General features: G+C 37.6%; 1 protein-coding gene across 1 annotated transcript; it reads right to left on the reverse strand.

Annotated features, from left to right (window-relative positions):
- Positions 1-17619: 17619 nt before the first annotated feature.
- LOC138600487 (butyrophilin subfamily 3 member A2-like) lies at positions 17620-19911 on the reverse strand. The gene is made up of 5 exons (XM_069671906.1): positions 19878-19911; positions 19406-19747; positions 18673-18954; positions 18460-18582; positions 17620-18098 (listed from the first exon to the last, which is right to left on the reverse strand). The coding sequence occupies exons 1-5, from the start codon at positions 19909-19911 to the stop codon at positions 17620-17622; spliced, it is 1260 nt and encodes a 419-aa protein (XP_069528007.1).
- Positions 19912-27226: the final 7315 nt, after the last annotated feature.

Genomic DNA, 27226 nt, shown 5'->3' on the forward strand with positions numbered 1-27226 from the left:
ATAATATGAACATACATATAAGCATTTAAGATGATTATTGTCTTACGACTGGGGCAAACAAACCTTGAACTTCATTACTAACAAGATACTCCACGCCACTGTGACATTTCAATCCTGAGTTTGAACTGTTGAGACTCATGTGTCTCCCCTTTAAACTGAAGTTCAATATGAGCCTTCTACTAGTGTTTTTATCTCCTCCAGTCATACACTCATATTCTTCTGGACATTTGGTCCTTCCATGTTTATTTTCTTCAGTACATTTGCTGCTTGGATCTGGAGTCTTTCAGTGTTAAGTGCTAGTTCTTCAAGTTCTCTTTGTCTTTGCTGTACTTTATCTTCATCTTTAAATATGAAGTCTTTTAGTTTATTGAATCCTTTTGCTATATCATGATTTGTTTCTCTCTCAATCGTCTCCACCAGCTCCTGAGTTTCCGCCCTCCCTTTCTCCATGTCCTGCGCATGACTTCTGAGTTTATTTGTCAGCTTTTCCAGTTCTTCTGTCTGCTTCATCAATGTATTAACTACAGGTACATAGTCCTGCTGTCGCTGCTCTTCCCTCTGTAGGTGTTCTACAAGTTCTTTATTTTTTTCTGCAGAGTCCTCTTCACATTTGATGTTTGCCATTAGCTGCTCTCCTGTCGGTTCATTTTCACTCCTCTCTGTTTAAATATAAAAGCAAGAAAGGTTATGATATAAGTTATTTTGAATACTTATATAAAAGTGGAAGAGAAAATCTATCTAATATACTGTTCTTATATTTAAATATTTTGTAAATTTCAACTGTTTGTTGGACTTAACCTCAAATTTGTCTTGATTTTCTCAAAATGAATATCATTCTGAAACTTCTTCATGACTTACTGGTTTTGTTTGGTTGCCATTTCCAAACAATTAAGACAACTGCCAGAGTACACGTGAGGACAGCAGCCAAGGTAATGCTGATACGAGCAGCAGAACTTGAGGAAACCATGGAGCTGTCATCTGAGATGATAAAGCCTACAACACAATGGCATATAATTAAAACATTCAAAGGTAAAATAAGACAACTGCAATCAGGAAAAACAAAATCACCTGTTATCTGAATGTGTGTCTGTCTGGTCTGGTTGATGTCCTTCTGTTGGACTCTACAGGTGAAGCTGCTGCTGTGTCTCTCCTCCACAGTCAGTCTGCTGCTGACAGTATAGAGGTCATCAGGACCTCTGACGGTCTCTGTAGGTCCAGCAGAGAGATGGTTTCCCTCACCGTCCAGCCACAACACCTCCGGCTCTGGATACCAGCCTTTAGACTCGCACTGTAGAACGTCTATGTTGCTGCTTATATTAATGCCTGATATCAAAGGTGAGGAGACAGCACCTGGGGACAGGAGAGAAGAATACTTTACAACAAAGGTTTAAAAATCTTTACCTCCAAAATCTAACTTAATAGGGAACAAAATAAAGTTACATTTATTTAAACAACACTAAGAACATGTAGTGTTTGAAAGGAGCAAATGTTGGTGTTTTTGATAACTGATGTGGTGATTACTGCCAGTACTCACAGAGAGTCTTGATACTATCTGTTCTTTGCATAGAATACCATTAATCACCACTTTGTCAATAATGGTCATGTGTGCATAATTGTTACCCAACGATGGGTCTTATTCACTAATATATGCATAGAAATGTTCTTACTCTGCGCACAAAATAAGTACACACGCAAAATCACCGTCGGATCGTGACACGTGCACACCAGCCAATTTTGTTCTCACCACCATGCGTTTACACTTTCTTGTAATCATTTAAATAACCTGCATGCCCTTTAATAGGCTACCAATTAATCTGGCTTTGGCAACAAATGCACAATTTCATGGCACTGTTGGTGGGAGTGGTGGACGATTTAAAGCGAGCATAAAGTTTTACATTCTAATATGTACATTTTGATATTCTTGATTGTAAGCTAAGACTTTAATTTAAGTTAAAAGATTTTAATTATTATTGATGAGAATGAAAGGGCGTCAATTCATGGTTATTTAATACATTTCGTCAATGCATTAGTAAATTCACAGTTTTAATTGTTGTCTATTAAAGGCTATTTTTAGATGAATAGTTTGAATATGCCGTGCATTAAGTTATAAGGGTGTGTGTTTACATTTTCAGAGAAAGTCGGCCCTTCATCATTTGTGCGTATGCGTGGTCTGAGGAAGTTCTAACTGTGTTCACAGAGTACGAACAAACTCAAGTAAGAACATATTGATGAATCCTAGATTTGTGCGTCAACGTTCGTTGGCACAGTTTAAGCACAGATTTGTGCATACGCATTGTTTGTGAATGAGGCCCATTGTGAGCAAATTGACTGCATAAGTCTAAATGGCAGCCAGCTGTCACAAGTCATCAACTCCAAAAATAATGAAGTGATCCTGAAGATTTCTCTGAGCATGTACAGTGTGACAGAGGCAGTTTGTGTGAAAAACGTTTTGAAGTAGATAAGTTCAAATAGATACATACTCACCAACAAGAAGTTTGACAGTAGATTCTCTGTTTATCTTTGGAACGAAGCATCTGTATGTTCCACTATCAGAGAGTCTTACTTTGGAAACTTTCAATGAAAGGTCTCCATGCTTCAGATTGTCGACGGACAGCGATGTTCGTCCTTTGTAAGACGGGTTTTGGTTAACTAGCAGATTTTGACCTTCATGCCACACATGGACAAATCTAGGTTTCAGGTCAGATCTCCCCCACTCCAGAATTAGAGAAGCAGAATCTGCTGCAGGTTCCAGTCGACACGGCAAGATGGCATCATCACCAACTAATGCTACAATGGGGGGAGTTGGACCTGAGAGCTGACCTGAGAGGAAATAGGTAGGTTTTTAAATCCTGATGGTGAGACTTCAGAATTAGTGCCTCGAAATAATACAATAATGTTACCTCCAGAGGGATGTGAAAGGAGCATGACAACAATGTGCTGGATAACCACAGCTTTATGACACCGTCCACCTTTCAGGCAAAGCATCCTGGAGCTCTGAAAATATATATTTGTAAAACAACCAAGAAAAAACAGTAAATAAAAGTAAATAAAAGTCACTAAAATAAATCCACTCTATAAACCACAGCAAGAAGTTGATCACCAGTACATTTTGTGCATTTTTCTCCCGTTCATTAATAAAGCCATGTTTGATAAAAAAAGACATTTGCAAAAAAAAAAAAAATCATGTAGTTGCAAACAATATTATTGGCCATTTGCACACTCTGTTGCTTCAGTGTTACATCCATGTTACTATGAATTAAAGTTCAAGATTACACTTCACTTCTAAGATAACTGCAAACAAAAGAGAGAAAAACAACCCATCTTAATGCAAACTCTTCCTTCTCTAATGTTGAGACAACAGTGTGTGAACTAGATTCATTAAAAAGTTTATTGATATTTAATTAGAGTTTCAACATTGAATAATTAAGTAAAGTACATGAAAGCAAAATCTAAGATTTCGATTATTATATTCTGAAAAGAAAATGATCTATTTAAGATAATTTGTTCATCAAAAGCAGAAGACATCAAGACAAGAGTAGTGGACAATAATCTGTATAACCCCTATGCTACTTAACCCATATATATCATTTAGAAGTGTAGTTGCATTATCAAAAAGGGGGGGCATTTTACATTCTGTGCAAACAAAGGGGAGAAAATGGTAGTCGAAAATGGCAGTTAGCACAAGTAGAACTTCAAGTAGTAGGAGTTTAAATAGTTGAAGTGGGCCTATTTGTAGTGGTGTATTTACTATACACCCACACCAAGACAGGAACAGCACTCTTTGGATCAAGAACTCCTTGGTTAAAGGAACAGGATTTCCCATTGGTTGCGTACCAGAGGCATTATACAAGTGTTGAAGGAGCATAAATAATCATTGTAAAATACAAATCTCTTTTCCTCTAATACAAGCAGTTTCTTACATGAAAAAGTGAATACAAGTAGCTTACCAGTCAGAGAAAGTCTGCGTGTCAGTTTTCTGATGAATTAAACTGTGTCCAAAGTCCTTAAAAAACGTTACGAACTTTGAACCCTATCATAATAAAATCTTATTGTTCCCTTTGTGTGTGTTGGGAAATACCGGTTAGACTGTGAATGATGTTCACAGAAACTGGTATCAATGTATTCTAAGGCAATGTACCTGTTTGTGTTCAGCCCATTGTACAAACTGTGATTTCTCTCTTTTTCAAAAGAGAAGTTTTTAGGGACTTTAAACTTTTTTCATTTCAAAAAACACAAAAAAGACTTCATAACTCTTGGAGACCTCTGATTGAGTAGCTAGTAAGGAACTGTTTACACCTTGTTTGCACGAGCTTCAACTCTGGGAGATTCCTGCTTGAGACCTGCATGGGCTAACAGCTGCAGCCTCAGGCAGACACCAAGCTCTCCCTAATGGGTGCCATCATGTTCAGGGACTAAAAAACGACCAGACTTATTGACTTGATATCACGGTAAATGAGGGTTGCCCCTGAATGATCTCTCAAGGTGAAAATGTTGCATGGGGTGGGGGTCTGCACCTTGCATCTAAATGATGGATGCACTTCATGTCTGAAGACACAGAGTTTAGAGATTCCTTGCCCACCTACTTCAAAGGTTCACAGGGAATGACAAACGTGGAATATTCTTTCATATTTTAACAATCAAAGCAGTGGAGGATAAAATTATGATCCTTATGATTACATTTAAACCTGTACCAAGGCCTGCTTATGACCTGTTCAAATAACCAAAAAGAGCACACAGACACACACACACACACACACACACACACACACACACACACACACACACACACCCGGATGTGCCTTCAAGAAATGTCTCTCCTCTGAGTAAAAGTATGCTGCAGTCAAAGTCCTCACATGAAGTAATTTGTAGAGTATTTTAAGTGTAGAATTCTGTAGTAAAGGTGTTTTCACTGTTCATTCCTTTTGATTATAGGGTACATTTATGTCTTGAAAATTACTTTGTAAAAATGTACTTTGTACCAGATGCACAACCGCTGAGTGCATGTCGTATAAATATATTACAGGAGCAACACAAATGAGGTAGAAAGTTCATTGTAACAATACAAACTGAGTAAACAAGCAGTTACTGAGCAGTAACAATGGTTAATCTATACCACCATAATTTTAAAGGTGGCTGAAAGAAGACTGATTGATACAGGAGTTAGAATTTATTTTATAAATTCTTTACTATATGACTGATTGTAGGGTGGTATATTGCTGCTTTTATGGGATTGCAGAACTCACAGCTCCGACACGTTTGTTAGCAGATTTCTCTCTCTCTCTTAATTTAGTTTTTTTATGTTGAGGTTATACTGTATGTAGCAACGTACATAAATACATATCCACCTGCTATGTGAGTTAGTGCCTCAGATGGAGCAGCAACTCCTTAACCCTCCTGTCTGTGATCACCTGGCGTATGGTAAACTATTATTGTAATCAGATGCACATGGGAAATAAAATTTGATTTTGTAAGGTTTGTGCAAAACATGCTAAAATACATAATGCAAACAGTAACATTGAAAAGCAAAAAGCTACGATAGAAAAACATGAAACAATGATTGAATGAAGGAAATTTGAAGATGTTTATAGGTATATGCTAACTAAGCAAATGTGAGAAGATTCATTGATATTTTAATATGCGTTCAACACTGGAAGTTTACTCTGACTTTAAAAAAATGTGAATATGGTTGGATCTAATGAGAAATATTGCAAACAAAAAAACAGTCACAACTTGTTAATAAAAATGTAAATGAAAAGAGCAACCATAATCGAAAATTGAAATAGAATTAAAAAACTTTAATTCATTCTTTAAAGTAAAATAAAACACAACTGGAAAGATATACAAGACAAATGATGACATATTTTATACATTGCTACATTCAGGTATGTTTTTAATGGCGTATATCTTTCATTACCTAAAGAATGATCAAACTAAATATATTTGTGTAGAAGTTTCTCACTAAACTACAGTATTAGTGTTTGGGTTCTGAATAATGATTGTTATTAAATTTGTCATGAATAATCAGTGTTTTGTAGAAAGACGAGATTTTCTATTAAACCATCCTGTCATGAGAAAAAGAAAAATATATGCCGCTTGCTACGGTCATATCAAGGTGGTTAAAGTTTCTAAGCAATAAAAGATAAGACACCATGCCGATGAAGCATTTCCCTCTCTTTCTTTTTCTCATCCAGTTGTTCAGTAAGCTGCTTCAAGTCAAACTTGGTCTTAATTTTCATTCCTGTCAAGCTCATGAAACCTTCCTTTTCTGTCGTACTCTGCAGCAGTTTCTCTGTGTCCCGAAGCAGTGTCCGCAGTTCTTTAGTTTTCCTTTCCAGTTTCCATTTTGCATCTAATAGCTTTTCATTCTCGCTCAAGTATTCGTCAGTTTTGTCAGTTTGCTTCTCTAGGTTGTGAAGCTTCACCTTAAATTCCTCCAAGTCTGCCTGTACACCTTCAAGATCCAGTTTGGCCTGCTGTCTCTGGTTCTCCAGTATCCTCTTGACACTACAGAATGCCAGGTCCATCAAGTCAGCATTTTTTTGCAGCACATCTTCAAGGTGTTCCTCTGCCTCGTGGAGTTTTTCTTTAAGATTTTTTATGGTCTCATCCAAAGCTTTAGTCTTTCTTCCTTCACAAGAGGAATGTTGAAACATCAAACAAGAGAAACACAATTCATTAAGAATTGCCACATTGCCCTCTGGCCCAAATGATAATTCAGTACAATTTGCATTTCCGTAGTTCATTGAGTCGTGTTTCAATTAGTCATTTAAATTTTTTGTAAAACAATTGTTGAGCTATTGTCACTGAATGTCAACACTTCTTGTATAGATTTCAAATTAAAAGTCTCAAATTGATTGAATAAGACCCAGTATTCTGTAGAAATCTAAATAGAGATAGGAAAATAAAGACAGAGCTCTATTAAGTGAATCTAGATTTAAAAAAGGTTCATTATGAATTCATTCGTAACTTACTGATTCCCTGACGTTTACGTCTCCATTTAGAAAAAAGGTGTGAAATTCCAAAGACACTGACAGTTGCAAAAGTAGATTCTGACATGAACATGATGCTTTTATCTGGAATCAAAAACAGCAAACCAAAATATTACTTGTATATTCCAATTCACTCATATACTGTACATATCAATGTATTTATATCACTATTATTTTATTGTTCATTACTAACACGTATTTGAAAAACATTCTTCCAAACTGAGAAATATGATCATCACAACCTTAAATATTCCTGAATAAAAGGATGTAGGAATAAGATGAAATTAATTTGTAACTCACTGATTATTACATCTCCATGTGTACGCATCAACGACTGCCCCAGAAAGATAAAGACTGTCAACAATAACACAAGACGAAAATGCTCACAGGACCAAACCATCTGAAATGATAAAACACACACCAGAAACACATTTAAAGCCAAATATTACTGGGAGTATTAATATTTATTAGAACGGTTGACATACACGGTCATACAGCCCAACTCAGGGCTTCATCAAATGTTAGCAAAAATTTGGAGCACAGAATCCCTGATATTTTCACATTTCTGTTATGCATATTAATTAGCTGTGACTTCGTCACAATCAATTCCAGTAAATAGTACCAATACCTCGTATATTTCAAATACCTGAAATTGCAGCAAAGGTTTCTCTGCCAGATCTCCTGCCTGAGCTTAGCACGCCTGAGTCTTGCATCTGAGTTTAGACCTGATTACTGACTGACCTTTACACTAAGTCCAAAAAAGGTAGTCTTACTCTAGCTGGTGGTTGCCGAAGGCTTTGAGTGTGTGTGTGTGTGTGTGTGTGTGTGTGTGTGTGTGTGATATTTCTTCATCAGTTAGGCAACCTGGAGGAAGGAAATGGTTGACAGGCAACTAATTTACAGCAGAGGGCGGAATAGGACTAGGTGTGTGTGTGTGTTCCCCTCATTGATCTTAACTTTACAATCTATACAACTGCAGCATATTTTGCTCACAAGTCCATTTTACTATAGCCAATATGTAGTTGATAAAAGTGTCATTATGTTGGATCTTTTTTAGAGCAGTGCTTCATAGGTTATTTTTGTCAATCCAAAAGGTTTCATTGTTTTTCCCTGTTCCCTGTGTCTTCTGTGTTACTGTCTTCCTCTGTGTCTGTAGTGTGGGGGTGGCAATCGTTCCCTGACTCTCCTGGGTCCTTGATTCTTGCTTATCATACACACCTGCATCAGTGGCTCACCTCCTGTTCATCTAGTAATCAAAGCATATATACTTTTTTTTTTTTTTTTTACTATGGATCGTCTTCACTCACACACAGATTGTTTGTTTGGTTCTTGATTATTCTTATTGTTTATTTCTTGTGCTCAGGACCAACACCTTTACCTATCCACCTGTTCACCAGCCTGCTAAACTTGCTTGTCTGCTGCTGATACAAGGGTCCGAAGGTATCTTGTTTCCTTTTTTATGCATTAATTGGTAAACTATTACAATATTTTCTTTTGTTTTGTGAATTTCCTGTCTGCCCAAACACTGCAGATTAGTTTAATAAAATAGATTTAAAAGAAAACTCTGTATTTTAACTTCATTGGTTTAATCTGGATTCTCTAGAAACTCACACGGAAGGGGAGGGTCTTAGCTTCATGAGTCGTTGGTACTTGAGTCTGATGTTCAGTCAGCTGTTAGCAGCGAGACAACATGAAGGTTAAAGCTCTCTGCACCACACTGTGTGAGTACGATTTCTGTCTCTCTTTCAATTCCTTTATTAGATCAAAAACAAAAGATTTCAATCATTTCTATGAGATCTAAAGTTCACGTCATGTTTTACAAAATAAAAATATATGATGTATTGTGATCTTATTAGCATTTTTTTGTAGTTTCTGGCAATGATGAAATAATGAATTAAAAGATAAATACAATGATTACATATATAACATGTTCTACTGATGAACAAAAACAGGAAATGACATCAGCTGTTGCAGTGCTTGAAATCTAAAAGTAGCATAGCTAATCTCTTTTAAATTAGTGAAGGGTTTATACTGTAATCACACTCTTATGAACTGAAGTGTTATCAGCATATAATCAAACAGACATTTTAATATACATTTGTAAAGATTGCTCATATAAATGAGAGAAAGGAATGCAGAATAAATCCTTCTTAGCAACTACACTATTCAACAAATATAGCATATATATAGCATAACATATTAACATTCAGATAAACCATAATATGGGTTTATCAAAACCATTTTGCTTGAGTTATTTTGTGTATTTGCTTGTAATCTGTGATCAAATCACATGCATACAAATGCCAGGCACGCGGGATGTAAGACCCCCGTTTTCCTCAAACTGACACGAATATTTATTTGGTAGCAGACAAGATATTAAATCATATCTGGTATAACATTGACATTTGTCTCTATAGTGGTGAATGTGTTCCTGCTGCTTGCTGTACCAGTTCAGAATGGTTCCTATGCTCAGAAAGCTGGTAAGTAACAGCCAGTTAATTGTTGCACATATAAACAAACCATTTCTCCATGTGTTTAATTTGACTGTTTATACCCAGCTTGATATCTGAATCAATACAAACTGTCAATTAAAAATGCATAACCTTTGTTACCAATTTCTGTTACAAGGTACACCCTTATTTATTAGTTCATACAATATTAACGATTATGATATGCATAATATATCTAAAGTAAAAGGTTTGGAAAGAAATACCTTTTTAATATTCCTCTTTGTCTGTCTGTGTCACAGATGCATCTTTTCCTCTGCTTGATCCAAACAGACTGCAGTTCTTTGAATATGAATCCATTGATTTAAATTGTGAGAAGTTGGATTTCTCATCTGAATGGAGAGTGATGAGGACGCTGAGAGAAGACCCAACAAATGCTACTCAATGGGAAACATCAACAGGATCTGATACAATTTATCCTGCCTATGCATCAGATAGTGGAGAATACTGGTGTGAAAATGAAGAGGGTGAAAGAAGCAACAGTGTCAACATCACAGTCACTGGTATAAATTATAATAATAAAAAGGTTTGCTTATAAATGTCATCTAATCTCTTCATTTTGGAAAGCGTGTGCATCCAAACTTTTGTTTTATTTAATCAAATATGTATGTATGTTAAAGATTGTATGTTAAAAAATAAAATTTCTTTATGTTGTGTAGCAGGTGATGTGATCCTAGAGAGTCCCTCTGTTCCTGTGATGGAGGGGGACAGTGTGAGTCTAAACTGCAGCAACAGGATGCGTGATCTAAACCTCCCAGCTGATTTCTACAAAGATGGCAACCTCATCGCGACTGGATATAAAGGAAACTTTCACATCAACAGTGTTTCTAAATCTCATGGAGGATTCTATAAGTGTATCATATCTGGAGATGGAGGCTCACAGGAGAGCTGGCTTGCTGTCAGAGGTGAGACATAACCTGTTTTCAGTAGTTTACAGAATAAAAGACCAAGTCAAGAAGTTACAAATAGAAAATGTCTGCTGTCGTGTTTTACAATTAATCAAAATAGTTGTTTTGCAATTGACTACCAGATTTAATCCAACCCTCCTAAGAACGATGGGTTGGATTGTGTTTCAGATTTGGCACAGATGATCATGGTTTCCAAAGAGGAGCCAAACATGCTCAAAAACTCACGAAACTTTATACACCCATCAGATGAGATGAAAATTTGCATTTGACATGGGTGACGCAAACAAATGTGCTTACAGAAATAGTGCATAAGTAGAGACTAAGAGTTGATAGCATTGTTGTAGACTCTGGGTCTTGTTTTATCATAAAACACAGTAATCTCCTGGGTAGCACGGATGATTGCCACAGATGATAAGTCACAATGTATACAGAATTGATATGATAATAATGTAAAATATGATTAATTTGACATTGTGCTCTAATTCTCCAAACCATCTTGTCTATTAATGTTAAATCAAATATTTATCAGTTGCAGAGATTCAAGACACTTCAGAGTCTCCTTCCACCGATGGCTCTCCTCATCGCTCCATCATTTTATCAGCTGTTTTGACCACTTTGTTTTTGGCTTTGCTGCTGCTTGTGGTGGGCCTTCTTCACAGCTGGAGACACAAAGGTAACATTTATTTTTTTGTTAAGTATATGTAAACAAAGTTTGCTTATACTCATCCCTGTAATATAGTTGTGTTATTGTTCCAGACTAGCAACCATGGATATTCTGCCATCTCACAACTCATATTGTTTTTAGTACATATGGCATGGGTGTATTTTGAATTGTAATCTAAAGTGCAGCTTTGATGCGACTGACATGTACTTGAGCCTTACTAACCACTTTCACTCCATTGTTTTTCATTTTTGTACTGTAGTAGGCTGCTTTTCGTCAGAAACAAGTAAACCCGAAGAAGACTTGGGTGAGTCTAAAAATCATGCTTTTTTTTACTAATATATGGATATAGACAACAATGCTCCTTCTGAAGTCCTAGTTTGTTGCTTAAATCGATTTAAAATAGATTGTTCCTGTGAGGCTTGAACTGTCTCTATCTAATCTATAAAGCAGCTTCAAATCTATTTAACATGTTTACTATCTTGTCTTGAGCGGGATAAGTTGACTGTTGAATTATCAATTATGTATGGAATGTGGAACTACAGCTTGATCTATTTAACAATATTATAAATTGCAATTATTAACTTGTGTAAAAAAACCCTCTTACAAGTAAATGCCGTACAGATACTTGCAGCGTTATAGTTTCCATTTCCTTTATTTGTTTTTATTTTCAGTCTCAGGGGAGACGAGTGTTGCTGATCCACAAATGGTGACATATGCTGTTGTTACAAAACATTGGAGGAAAATCGGTAAAATATTTTTTTACTATGGTTTAAATATAACATTATACTTCCTTTTGGCAGGGTGTTGTAGGGTGACAATGCAACAACACACAACTTTTAGAAGTAATTATGGTCTACATTTGAGAAACACACAATATTAGAACAAGGCCCTTATTTATATAAAATGTTTTATAAAACACAGTACTGTAGATGTCAATACTTTGAAGTACCGTATACAACTGAAATCGTGTTTGTGAATAAACAATGTTTTTTTGTTGTTTGCAGAAAAGGAAAAAAACACATTAAAAAAAGTAGCAGGTATTTAAGACATTTTTTTCATCATACTCTTTACAGCTGTTACATTTAAATTTGCTGAAATTTTAAGCTTCTCTGAGAACTTCAAGACAATTCCAAACAACCACAAAGGCTATATATATACATATATATATATATATGAACTAAAAACTAAAGGCAAGTCTTAAACATTCAAAATGATTATTACTCGAACACCCTTGTGATACTCCTCAGTCAACCCACCAAAATACGCGAAGTCTCCCACAAAGTTCACCCATGATGGCTTAAATGTATAAGCTATAAATGTTGAGCCAAAGCCTAGCGTTTGTGGTTGTTTGGAATTGTCTTGAAGTTCTCATATATATATATATATTAGCAACAACATATGTTTAGTCAATTAGATTTAAAAAAGTCAAGTGTGAAGTCAAGAACCACCAGCAAACATGTATCCTGACCTAACGTATTTTTGAATACTGCCTCATGTGTCACATTCAAACGTGTCACACCTTCATAAAATAAAGCAGAATGACAATAATTATTGATCAATCTAAGATTTTTGCTCTCAACTTTGTTTCCAAAGCAGAACCAGGATTATCTAGCTGCTCTAAAAGTCAAACCTCATCAGCAGGTACTAGGTCCACTTCAAGAGACAATGATACGGTGTATTCTACGATACTGTTTAAGTAAGCGTGTCGGGGGTTCGACGAAAACAGCTTGTTTAATAATTGGACTGACTCGAGTTTTTAAGTCTCTCTCTGTCTCTCATTTGATTGTAAATGAAACCAGCAGAGAGGCCAGAGAATGGAAGATATTGTTGGGGCTATTTTTTTAAGGGGAGAATGATATCAACTAACATGTTTGGCATAGTTTTCTGCATTTTCACAAATTTAACTGAAAAGACATTATAAAATTTACAGAACAATTTTAATATGTAATATTGTCCTTTCATAGTAATACAAAGATGTTAGACCATCAAAACTGACGAAATTATAAACACACCACATAATGTTAGCAAGATTATCAAGCTCTACACTTGTAGTTAAACTGATGAACTTATTTAAGTGTGTGGCATCATCACCTTGTATCACACTGTGCACGGCCATTTCCAGGCAGCAAGCAAGTGTAAGCATGCTGGCCAGAACCAAATGGCAGAAAGACAAAGTCTGGTAAAGAAAGTAAAACATCTAGGAGCTAGATATTTTTCAGAAAAACACAGTTCTTCTTCCGAAACCTAACTTCATAAAAACATAACCAAGTTGATTTGATGACTAACACATCTGCGACCATTTCGCTCATCCTATTCAGTTCATTGCATTTTTAGTACTTCTTGAGGCAGATAAGAGTTTCTTGTTTAATTGCTCGTTGTGAAGTTTATTTGTGTTGGATCACTAATGTAAATCTTTTGTGTCTCACAGGCCAGTGACAGCAGAAATGTCTGCATAAGGAGAAGCTTTAAGCTGTATAACATACATTCAGGGAGAAAGTACTATCCAGACTGTTACAGTACACCAGTGTCTTTTTCATAACCTTGCTTTGAGTGCAAAATGTACTATACTTTCAATTGCATCCTGTATTGACGTCCTAGAGTCAAGCACAAAGAAATTATTCAGAGAGGGAAAAAGACCAAGGTAAAAAGAAATCCACAAAATGTTTGTAGAATTTAAAATGAAGTGGAGAGACGAGAGAAAAAAAAATAAGAGAAAAGAAAACAGAGGTAAGTCAGAGGGAGTAAATGAAAGTATGAAACCTGGCATCACAGCAGACACAAAGTAAGAGTATTATGAATTGTAAGTTCAGCAATTGAACCAACATGATTGTCATCCACTGAGTTAGTGGTTTATTAGAGAGGAACAGTTAAACCACATTGTTCCATATGTCTGTTCTCACAGGTGTTTGAAAGAGCAGAGCTGCTGCAGCTTTCAAATAGACTCACTGTGGTTCATTACCATATGAGACTGTTTGAGCAGTTTGACCCGAAGCAGAAAAAGTGTGTGACAGATCTATTAATGTACACGTCCCTCGTCCATGTCATATTAAAGACACTGACACTTTCTGAGCAATGCATTATTCTCAATTCTTTTCAGAGCAATGAAGGCAATCTGAATTATGAGAAGGGAACTCAAATCTAACTCAGTTTTATCGACATAATGTTAACAACATAACAATAATAATAAGACATTTCGGCTTTACATTGTACAGCTGACCTTGGTATGCCATGTCTAACACCTTTACAGTGAGGTGAAACTTGTCCATTTAAACAATGCGTCATAAATATATTGCCATCTTTGTCTAATTGTGACAACATTTTTGTTTAAGGTATCATATAATAATAAAATTATGTTGACTTCTAAGACAAATCACTTATTAGGGTCCTTTATGTATTTGCTTATGTGCATAAGAGGATGACTGCATTTTTGGTCTATGTTAAGGTTTGTCAGAGGTGAATACCAAACCATCTCTGAATAATCATATCTGTCATTCGTATCTTTAACTGAGGGTTCAACCCTGACGAAAGCAGTGCAAAATAACAGCACTGTCTCTACCACTCTATAAAAAGGGAGTGTGGTTTATTTTAGCGAAGCCAGCTAACTCACAGTACAGGTCTTAAACTTTGGTTTCAATACTAACAGTTGCAGTTGCTGATCCTTTGAAGTTCTTGCTGCAGAAAAAAAATGTGAAAAACTCATCAGCTCTGTCTGATTAATACTTACTTATTGAGATCAATAATATTTGTGTTTATTTTCACTAATGCACAAAAAAGGAAAAGCTATTTAGGGAAATTATTGATTTTATATAGATCTTCAACCCTTTTCTGTTGCATGACATATTGTTCACTTTTCCCTCTATGTTTCACAATAAAAAATCTATTTTCTCCTTGTGGTTCTCGACTGCCATCCTCCTGTCTTTCATTGTAACTACAATATAATTTACTTTTGTTCTTTAGTGACTGTGTTTTCACTTGATAGTTCTGGACTGAAAAATGAACTGATTACATTTTGGTGGTCGAAGGTCAAAGGTCAAGGTCACTGTGACCTCACAAAACACGTTTGTGGCTCAAACACAAGAGTTCATACGCTAAATATGACACAATTTCACACACATTTCTAATAGGTTTAAAATGATGAAGTGATGACATTTAATACCCAAAAGACGAAAGGCCAACTTAACTGTGACAGCATAATGCTTCATGGTCACTCCAATCCAATCCTTATGATTTAGACCCAAGGGTATGTGTATGAACCCTTTTCACGTCCTCTCACTGGATGACACCAGGACAGCGGCCCTCATGTTCCTCTGGTCATCCACAACAAGCTCTTTGATCTTGGCAATATTGGAAATGAAGGTGATGATAATTGCATCACATGTCAAAGCTCTTTATCAGTACTCTCTAAGAGAGGGCAGCATATTTCTCATTGGAAACTGTTCACTGGAATCACACATGTCGCTATAGTATTAACTTCCATTTCACCAAAACATACACTTAATACCTTTTGTTAAATAACTCCAACATCTAGAGTCTACACAGACAGAAATGTAACTAGCAGGCGAAGCACACAATCGCCAGGCGGTAATTCTAGTTTGGGTTGTAAAATGATGCTTTTCATTTTGTAGTATTTCTGAGCTCGGTCATTTACTGTTGTCTAATGAACTGACTGGATATTGTTCTCAATATTGTGCATGTTTTTCCTCAATGACCTCCTTTTGATTATTGATTTAATCTTCCTTGTTTTGCATGTTGTTGCTGCCTTTCATGAGTTATCTATCACTATCAAGCCAAACACCTCAGACTCTAGAAACCAGCTGTAGAACCAACTCACTGCCATTCAGGTTAATCCAATTTATGACCGTTGAAGAGACAGAACCTGATAATGAAAGAATTAAAAGAAATGTTACACATTTATATTCAGCACAATACCTATGGACATGTATACTAAGAAATAAAGTCACCAGTATAGATAAAAACTTGAAATTTCTATGGGGTGGAAAACATGGTGTGTGATGACCTCTGCTGGTTAAATGAGGAACAGCTGTTTTAAAGCTGACGATTAGTGCAGTTGAACACATCATACAAAAAAATCATGTAAGTTATCTTTAAGAAATGTGAAAGGGACCAAAGACCTGATCCAAAATAGATCCAAACTCGGAGAGGGACAGCAACATATGCAGCACATGTGCACGTCACAGTTCATACACCAAGTCTGCCTCCAGAAATGTTTCTCCTGTTGTGATGAGAAGGTGTAAATACTAGCTTGATAAAAGGAACCTATCTGTTGTATCTCTTATCAGGTGTTTCCTCAGACCATAATGCGGTTCGGCCAAAGTCCCATCATTAAAAGATACTACCGTACCTCGACTGGGTTCATAAGGTGTGTTTCCTTTGTACATGTAATGTCCACTTTTTTCTAGACTGCACAAATAATCTTTTGTGAAGGCCATATTGAATGAGATAATATTGTTGTATTGAAGCCTTTCATATATTTATAGCCTAAGTGAGTTGATCTCCTGTAAACCAGTAGGCTACCAGAATACCTGCATTTATATATGTTTGGTATGTATTTTGGTCCAATTCATAATTCTACTGTTTTTTTCAGTAAGCTTTAAGCATTTATGTAGATCTAGTGTTTAAAGCACCCCACCATCTTTTTGCAATCATGTTCCATTTCCTTTTCTTAATTAAGGGTTTCGACCTGACAAACCATGTACAGAATAACCACACCAGCTCTAGCTCTGTGAGCAGCTCTGTGTTTTCTTTAGCTTAGGCAGCTCCCTCTCTGAAAACCAAACCTTATTTGATTTTGATGTTAGAGTACACTTTCTCTCAAATATAGCTTTAGCTATAGAAAAAGAATGGAAAAATGCCTGCATCAGGCTTCATAACAATTCATTAGCAAGACAGATAGTATGCTATGTATGTTTTTATTTACACTGCTGCAGAAAAAGGGTGACAAAGGACATTGCTGGTTTTCATTTTGTACTGTCACTTGGCATGTCAAATTGTTTCATCTTTCTAAGAAAAAATATATACAGCTGAATGCTTCAGCAATATATAAACTTTACACTATATGAAAATTCAGCAGAATAAGAATAAGTTACCAGATCAAATCACAAAACTAAAGAAATAGAAACACATGAAAGAGATGCCATAAAATGAAAGTATCACATGTAAAATCTGCAGAATGTGGACATGAACACATTTCCACAGAAACACAAATACACTGTGCCACAATTTGTTAGAAAAACACTACAAAAAATCGTATTTATGAATCACATCATTAAAGTTCATCATGCAAGCAACAATAAGCAATGAAGTCATTCTTAAAATGTACAAAAATATCTGATTAAGAATCACATAATTCATGTAATAACCATGGTGATGCTATTGGCAATTACAATATGTTTACCATTTTGTTTACACCAGTTTTAGTGTTGGACATATTACTGATATAAACACATTTTTATCAGCACAAGACAAAAAAATAAACTTTGACTCAGTTGTCTGTTGATCATCTTTATGGATCATGTTTTCTGTCTGTGCTCTCAAAGTTTCCTCTGAACCTCCTCCAGTTGCTCATTGATTTTCTGCTTGGTGGACTCTACTGCCCTCTTCCTGTCAGTCATTGTATGTAACAGTTTCTTTGTGTTGTGTTGGAGTTCCTGTGTTTTCAGGAGAAGTTCATCATCTTCTTGTTTTCTCTCCGTCAGCTGTTTCTTGGCCTTTAATGTGATTTGTTTCATTTCCAAGTATCCCTGAGCTTTGTCACTTTCTGCCTTCTTCTCCGCTGACTGAATGTTTTTCTCAATATCGTCCTTGTTTTTCTCCATGTTTTCATTTTGATGTTTGATTGCTTCTGTCTGGTTCTGCAGTTCTTTGCTTTGCTCCGTCAGCATATTAACCACCTGTTCCAAGTCTCTGTGTTCTTCCTCTTTCTTCTGTAAGTCTTCTTCAAGTCTTTCCTTTTTCTCCTCCATTTTCTGGCCTTCTGCTCTGAGCAGCTCTCTCTCTCTCCTTATAATGTCTGCATAGACAGAGCAGAAAGTAAAGGTAAGAGTTAAGACCCAAATTCACTAATATAAGAAAATAAAAAATGTATTATTTATAAAGTTATTTTACATCATATATAATTGAAACATCTTCACTATAAACTTTCCTTTCTTTGGGGAAAAACAGGGCTTTATCCCAGCATGTGACCCAGGTACACCCTGTACAGGTCACCAGTGTTAACTTTAACTTTAGTAATGATATTTTATCCTCTATAAAAACCTGAATTGTTACAGAAAACTCACCCGTCAATTACACAGTTTATTTCTAACATTTGAAAAACATTAGTTTTCAAAGTGAAATCTTCTTTGTTCACATAATCAAAGAGCTGTACTAACCTTTGATTTGGTTTCGTCTCCATTTCCACAAAACAAAGATGGCTGCAAAAATAAAACTTAGCGAAATAACCACGATGATGCTGACACGAGCAGCAGCAGAAGAAGGCACCTCGAAGTGATCAGCTGTAATGATCAAACACACAAGACAGTTCTACTTCAGTAAAACGTCTCCTCAGCTGTTACAAACATGAAGATATAAGGCGGAAAACTCACATGAAATCTGAAGGTGTGTCTCTCTGGTCTGCTTGATGTCCTTCTGTTGGACTCTACAGGTGAAGCTGCTGCTGTGTCTCTCCTCCACAGTCAGTCTGCTGCTGACAGTATAGAGGCCATCAGGACCTCTGACTGTCTTTGTATGTCCAGCAGAGAGATGGTTTCCCTCACCGTCCAGCCACAACACCTCAGGCTCTGGATACCAGCCTTCAGACTCACACTGTAGAACCAATCCTTTGCCGTTAATATTAATCCCAGATATGACCGGTGAGGAGACAGAACCTATTGAAAGGACAAATTATAAATAAATTACACATTTATATACTGCACATTGCAACACATCAAAACTATAAATGATGGTGTTTTGTGCCCCCTCCTGGTCATAAATGTAACTACTGTTGCAAAGCTGATCAATACTCGATAACAACAAACAAGAAGTCTTCTCACAAAAGCCCGACTGTGCCTACATTTGAATGGCAGAGTTTTGTTTTTGTTTATCTTAAAGGGACCAAAGGATAACTACACCTGATCCCAAATGTGCTGGACAGACCCAAACAAGAAAGAAGAATGCAACATGAGCAGCACTGGTGCACTTAGCAGTTCAAACATTCTGTACGCCTTTAAAAAGAACTTTTCCTCTTGTTGTGATGTGAAGGTACAGCTCTATTGAATCTCCTGGAAAAAAATTCAGTTTCATAGAAGAGTTATACAAAACATGCACAACAAAACTTACCTACAACAAGCTCAATGGTCGATTCTTTATTCTGTGCAGGAAAGTAGCATCTATATTTTCCATTGTCAGAGTGTTTCACTGCAGACAGTGTCAGTGAAAGGTCTCCATGCTTCAGTTTGTCGACGGACACTGACGTTCTTCCTCTGTAAGACGGGTTTTGGTTGTCTAAAAAGTTTTGACCTTCATGCCACACATGGACAAATCTGGGTTCCAGGTCAGGCCTCCCCCACTCCACACTCTCAGAAACAACATCTGCTGCAGGTTCAAGGTGGCACGGCAAGATGACATCATCACCGACTGATGTCACTACAGTTTGTGAGGGTCTGTCTCCCTGAGGCTGGCCTGGAAAGACAAAGATTCTTAAATAGAGCTACAGACCTAGTGAACAGAAATGTAGCTGGCTTTGATGAATTGATTTTAATTGAAATAATGTTTCCACTTAAAACTCGCTCAGTGTTTGTGTAACAGTTACCTCTGTTAGAGTCTGTCAGCAGTAGGAGGATCATGATATGCTGGAAAACCAAGGCACTGAGGGAACAGAGCTTAGGTTTCAGAAAACATCCGCCCATTAGACAAAGCATCCTGTAGTTCTGGAGAAATAAACACATGTTTTAGAAATGAGCCAAAATTAAATTTAAATATTAATATGTGGATGTAGGCATTTCTGCATGCATGTATGAATGTAGTCAAAAACACATCTGTGTGCATGTGTGTGTATGTGTGGGTGAACATATTTTTTAATAGTTGACATTTGATGATGTAAGTGCTTTTTTAATGATTGTATTTAACAAGCAAATCTAATCTTGACAGTCTCAGTGCACACAAAGCCTCGCGATCTTTGGCCGGACCCCAGGTTTGGAACCACTAGTCTACATAGTAAAGTATGATTCATCCCTCTGATTGAAGTCCGTTAACAGTGTCTGTGTCAGAAGCACATTTTCTGGCCACATTACATTTTTTGTTACATCTTGAAGTTATGTTAATTTAAGTTAATGAGGGTAATGTTGAAGGTATTGTAAGAGCTGTAAAAGAAGAGCGAGGGGAAGCAGTGCTTTGATATTCTGACCTTGAGGAGAAGGAAGTCCAAAGTCCCTCTGCCTAAAAAAACAGATGAAATGTTAACAAATTACATTTCCATAAAATAACACAAAGACCATTCCTCACACTACTTAAACTTCTGTTGCTTCATTGACTCTTTGTCTCTGTGTTTCTGCACAGAAATTGGATTGGATGAAATTTCACTTATTGTGATGTATGTTTTTCAAATATGCATGAAATACAAAGCAGCTAAATTACATTTCTGAAAAACATCTCAATCCAGATCTGAACCACAGTGAAAACCTCCTGAATGCTGAGCTGCTTGAAGTACTGAGAGCGGCCTAACGTCACCCATCAGCTCTGTGACAGACTGGTGGAGAGCATGCAGAGGTACATGAGAGCTGTGATTAAAACCAGGTTATTCACTAAATAATGATCTGTGAACTCTTCCTGAGTTCAAACATGAGCATTCTGATGTTTAAACATGAACATGAACTTGTTTTCTTTGCTTTATTCAAGCTCTGAAAAACATCTTTTGGTTTTCTGAACCAGGCGTCATTTTCTGCAAATAAAAGACCTCAATGAGAAGATTTGATTTGTAAGTAGGAGAATTTTTGTTTACAATAAAACTTAAGTTCATTTTACACAAATCTATTAATTGGGGAACCAGAGACAAACATGTTTTTGCAGCTGTCTCAAATTTTTTTCCGGAGCTGTATTTGGCCACACTTCTGTCTTTACACTTCTGTGGAAACAAACAGTTTGCTGCATCTCCATAATATACAGTGAGAGATTACTTTCAGTAAAAAGGTCGAAAAAGCATAACTGTATTGACACATACCTGATGTTTCTCTGCGTCAGTTCTGTCCTGAGGCTATGAAGCTGTATGGCCAAAGTCCGTATATAAAAAACAGGAACGTTGACCCACGTGATGGGGTGTGGTCCCTTTGCAAACGTATGGTATTCACTTCCTGACTGCACAAATAACCTTCGACAATTTGATATTGTGTTACAAATATAATATTGATAATAACTACAGTCTTATATATTCTAATTCTTATTTGCAGTTGTTCCTCTCTAACCGATCTCCCGCCTTGTGGCTGGATGCCACGTGAATGTCAATAATCAGCATCATGTTTTATGATCATGTGTTGGTAAGTTAATGAATAACTGGATTTATACTCTACTGGTTTAATTCAAAGGGTAACTGGACACGGCCGAAGTTCTTGAAGACTCAACTGAATTTAACTCAGGGATGTTGAAAACACAGTTCAAGACAGATCGATTTTAATAACTTTATTTCAACAATACAAAAAAAATAATGAATGCAATGCTTTAGTACAGCTGTGTATCTGAGGCAAAGTTTGGTGTTTATTTTCATAAAAAAATCTTTAGTTTGATTTGCTTTTAAATTCTGATGCAAACATGATTCATTACAGACACCATAATCAAGGATCAAGAAGAGTTATTTCATGCAGTGACAGGAGTGTATTTGTTCTTGTCTTCTGTAACACACAGTACACAGTGTAAAGGGTGGTAGGTGCAGGGCAATTAACAGCAGCAAGAAAAAGAGAAAGAAGACAAACCTGCACACTGACTGAATGCAATGAAAGGTTTAACAATCACAATGTTTCGATGCAAGGTGTTTGCCAGGTGCTTTATGAAAAAAATGCTGCAAACGATGCAAAGTTAAAAACACACAAACCCAGAACACACATGCAAAGGAAAAACGCTGCAAATACAGCCATCACAACAGAAACAGAAGTGCTCCAGGCCTGTAGGGTACGCTCGATGTGACAGGTTTTATTATTAACGGGAGCGAGAGAAGGTGAAGAGACAGTGAATTTATTACCTCTTAGATTTTCTAATGTTAGACGCTGCTGGAGCTAAGTGTCTCTGTTGGTCATTACTGAATTTCTCTTGCATCCCGAGGGAGGTTGGGGACATGGAATCCAAATGGGCCGTGTTCAAAGCCTCCATTGTGGAAAGGAGTTGTGGCCAGAAGGCTTTCAATGCCTGTCCTGGCGGCAACCATAGAACCCTTTGGTGGATACTGACGGTGAAGGAAGCCGCCAGGCTGAAGAAGGAGGCCTTTCGGGCTTGGTTAGCCCAGGGGTCTCCAGAGGCAGCAGACAGGTACCGAGTGGCCAAAAGGGCTGCAGCTTCAGTGGTTACGGAAGCAAAAACCTGGGTGTGGGAGGACTTCAGGGAGGCTATGGAGAAGGAATTTCGGTTAGCCTCAAAGAAGTTCTGGGAAACTGTTAGACGACTTAGAAAGGGGAACCAGGGATTGGCTCAAGCTGTTTTCAGCAGGGGTGGAGAACTGCTGACCTGGAATGGTGATAAAGTCGGGCGGTGGAAGGGACACTTTGAGGAACTCCTGAACCCAACCAAAACATCCTCTGATTAGGAGGTAGAGCCTTAACCTCCAGGGGTACTCAGCCTCCCGGGTAAAGTTTATTCCAGGGTGCTTGAAAGGAGGCTCCGGCCGACTGTCGAACCTCGGCTACAGGAGGAACAATGCAGATTCCTACCTGGCCGTGGAACAGTGGACCAGCTCTTTACCCTGGCAGGGTTGCTTAGGGGGGCATGGGAGTTTGCTCATCCAGTCTACATGTGCTTTGTGGACTTGGAAAAGGCCTATGATCGGGTCCCCTGGGGGGTCCTGTGGGGGGTACTGCGGGAGAATGGGGACCGGGGCCGTTGGTACGAGCCATCTGGTCGCTACCAAAGTGACAGCTGTGTCCGCATCCTCGGCACAAAGTCAAACACGTTCCCAGTGTGCGTTGGCCTCCGCCAGGGTTGTCCCTTGTCACCAATTCTGTTTGTGATTTTCATGGACAGGATCTCAAGGCACAGCTGGGGGAAGGAGGGTTTTCAGTTTGGGGACCTCAGAATTTCATCTCTGCTTTTTGCAGATGATGTTGTCCTGTTGGCTATATCAAGCTGGGACCTCCAGCAGGCATTGGGGCAGTTTGCAGCTGTGTTGGAAATGGTTGGGATGAGAGTCACTACCTGGATTGCCCCCTTCCGGGTGGGGAGTGAGTCTCTGCATCAAGTGAGGGAGTTTAAGTATCTTGGGGTCTTGTTTACGAGTGAGGGTAAAATGGATTGTGAGATTGACAGGCGGATCGGTGCAGCATCAGCAGTCATGCGGGCGTTGTACTGGACCATTGTGGTGAAGAAGGAGCTGAGCCGGAAGGCAAAGCTTTCGATTTACCAGTTGATCTACATTCCAACCCTCACCTATGGTCACGAGCTTTGGGTAGTGACCGAAAGAATGAGATTGCGGATACAAGTGGTGTCTGGGCCCAGCCTTAGACATAGGGTAAGGAGCTCGGAGATCCGGGGGGAGCTTGGAGTAGAGCCGCATCTCCTTCGCATCGAAAGGAGCCAGTTGAGGTGGTAGCCTCCTGGGCACCTCCCTTTGGGGGTTTTCCGGGCACGTCCAACTGGGAGGAGACCAGGGGGCAGACCCAGAGCTCACTGGAGGGATTATATATCCCATCTGGAGGAACTGAAAAATGTTGCTCGGGAGAGGGACACCTAGGTCACCATGCTGAGCCTGCTGCCACCCACCGTGACCCGGCCCCGGATAAGCGGAAGATGATGGATGGATAAACTAAGTGCTGTGTGAATGTGGACTTTAATACTGTGGACTTTTTTTGTTGTCTTGCCAAAATAAAGGATTGAAGTGTTTGCGATGGTAATAAGTTGTTGATTTGCAGCAGAGGGCAGAGTAGAACTACTTTAACATGTTCATATGTGACACTGTCACCACAGCACACGCTGCTCTTTTACTTTATATTCTTAAACTGCAGGTTCCACGTTTATCAAGATTCCTACAAATAATCAGCAGTTTGAGAACCATAACAAATATTCTTCATCAGGATTATCTTCCTAGGCTTGACAGAGGTTCACCAGAGCTATAGATGACAATATACTGTTTTCACAGACTGAATAGTACTTACCTGAACTCTCCGTGTAAAAACTGTAAAATACCCCTCTGTTGTTTAAGTTTGCTAGTTTACATTAGAAAAAACTTGCTATGATGGTTAACCAGCTGAATTAAAGTATTTTTGTCCCTGAGAGCAACCGAGGCCTTAAAATGGTTTCATGCTATAAACAGCCACAGCCCCTCTGTGCACAGGAAAAGGAAGCCCTATACTGTACTGCCTATATCATATATTTAGTTTTTATTCAGTCTCAGACAGTCAGCAGCAAGACAACATGGAGATCACATCGCTTTGCATCAGACTGTGTAAGTCTGCTTTCGTGTTTTACTCTGAAATCTGAAAAAGGATAGATTTAAAATGCATTAAAACTTTCAAATCAAGGTCACATCAAGGTACAAACTAGAAAGTGAAATGTTTTGTAGAAACCCTCTTTACTTCTTTTGAAATGGTGTGGTTTACAGTGGCTTCAGTTCACAGAATTTAGTCTTCTGTAAGTCAGGGTTATTTTGTAACCAATGAGATATTTAAGGACTATACAAGTTAAGAGCCAAAATGATATGTGCTCATGGGCTCACTGACCTCAAATAATGAAACATTGAAGAACGCACACTTGCCTTCAGGTTGATGATACCACAAGTAAATATTAGTTATATTTCAACTAAAAGTAATATGTTATCTGAGCAGATGTGTTGTTTGATGAGTTTTTATGTGCAGTCGTGTCTTGTTTTCATTAGCTCAGAGTAATTGTAAAACTTAAGACACCTGTGTCTCATATGCTGCTCTCTTTGTTTGTTGCTCCAGTGGTGAATCTACTTCTGCTGATCGCTGCCCAACACACTCACTGTGCTCAGAGAGCTGGTGAGTTAAAGTTTGTTCATTATTTAGAACACAACATTTCTATATGTGTTTAGTCTTTGAACATTAATTATGAGTATGTCAGGTTGTTATTTGCACAGCACTAATCATTCTTGCTCTTTAAATGTGAGACATACTGACTGAGACACTAGAATTTAAAAAGAGGCTGCTTTATGTTAGATTAAATGACAGTTTATTCGAAACACTGGATATCAAATTGGGAAAAAGATTTTAATGATTTTTTTTCCTGTCACAGACGCAGCTTTTCCTCATATTGAACCGCCCAGACTGCAGTTCTTTGAATATGAACCCATCTTGTTAAGTTGTTCTGGGTTTCCCGGCTCAAATGAATGGAGAGTGATGAAAAAGATGATCTCAAATGCTAAACAATGGGAGAAATCAACTGAATCTTTGAATATTACACCAGCCTTCACATCAGACAGTGGAGAATACTGGTGTGAAAATAGAGAGGGGGAGAGAAGCAACAGTCTCAATATCACTGTCACTGGTATGTTTTAAAAAACAGATTTTTTTTTTGATTTTTTATAAAAATGACAAAATGTGTCTGAAAACAAAAATCTGGGGTTGTAGTAAATTAGCATTGTATTTTAGGTTGATGCACTTACAGTGTCACCTTGCTTCATGCTCCTTGGCGGTTCAATGTTGATGTCCTCAGATTTTCTTTCTTGTTGTTCAGCTGGTGATGTGATCCTGGAGAGTCCTGCTCTCCCTGTGATGGAAGGACAGAGCGTCTCTCTGCACTGTAGAAAAAATGCACCTCCCTACAACTTCATACCTGTTTTCTATAAAGATGGTGTTTTAACAGACATTGGATATACAGGCAAGATGACCATTCACAATGTGTCTAAGTCCAATGAAGGACTCTACAAGTGTAAAATCTCTGGAGCAGGAGAATCACCAGAGAGCTGGCTGGCTGTCAGAGGTGAGACATTAAATTATACAACAGTTAAAAAGCAGTAAATACATTATTAACCTACTGAATTATCAAGTCCTTAATCAGAAAGGAAAACGTGTACTGTATTGTTTCAATATCTTGACTATATATTTAGGATTAATAAGAATAATTATGACTTGAAGTTGGGGATTCTTAAGGTTGCAATGGTCATTATGGCTCATAATACTAAAAATGTTTCTTTCTTACAAATGTCAACATCAGTGTTGCTAGAGGAAAAAGACTGGAGACCATGAATGTCTCAACAAAGTTTCATGGTAATCCATCTGATAGTTCCCAGTTTATTTAGGTCTGCACCAAAGAGCAATATTACCGTGTCTGCAGTATTACTTAAAATAGATTGCTGTCACTACGACATGTTAGTGATTGGGAAATATTTGGCGACAGACATACTTAAAAATGTGAATCATGCCTTTTTTTACATCTTGATATGTTCTGTTCATTTCAGACAATTTGAAACACTCCGCATAAAGCCCGATCATGTCAAAACTTTACATTGTTCAACACTTTTGCGCTATCAAACTACGTTTTCTTATAGTGATGGCAGCAAATATTACTCCCAAATCCAAAGACACAACAACTCAAGAGTCTCAACAATCTTCTCTTCATCCACCCTACCCTGGATCCAATCAACTGTCCACCCTGTTATCAGTTGTCTTCACCATTTTGTTTGTAGCTGTTCTGCTGTCAGTGGTGGGAATACTCCAGTGTCGGAAACACAGAGGTATGAAAAAGATGTATACATGTATTAATTTGTTCATTTTGAATTCTCTGAAGGAAGTTGACCGCAGGGTGACATTTAACAGTAGACTCATTGTTCCATGAGGTTTTATTACATCATCCAGTTATCACCACCTTATTTTAGTTCATGTTTCTTCATTAGTTTTCAAAATCCATCTGTATTTATAAGTTTTTCATTGATGCCATTATTTTTTCTTACTGTTTTTGTGCAGCAGCATGCTTTTCATCCAAGACACCCCAAACAGAATCAGAGCCAGG

This window comes from Semicossyphus pulcher, unplaced genomic scaffold (assembly GCF_022749685.1).
Source record: "Semicossyphus pulcher isolate SPU_LCO1_2020_fin unplaced genomic scaffold, fSemPul1.0.p SCAF_21, whole genome shotgun sequence".
Classification (NCBI taxonomy): domain Eukaryota; kingdom Metazoa; phylum Chordata; class Actinopteri; order Labriformes; family Labridae; genus Semicossyphus; species Semicossyphus pulcher.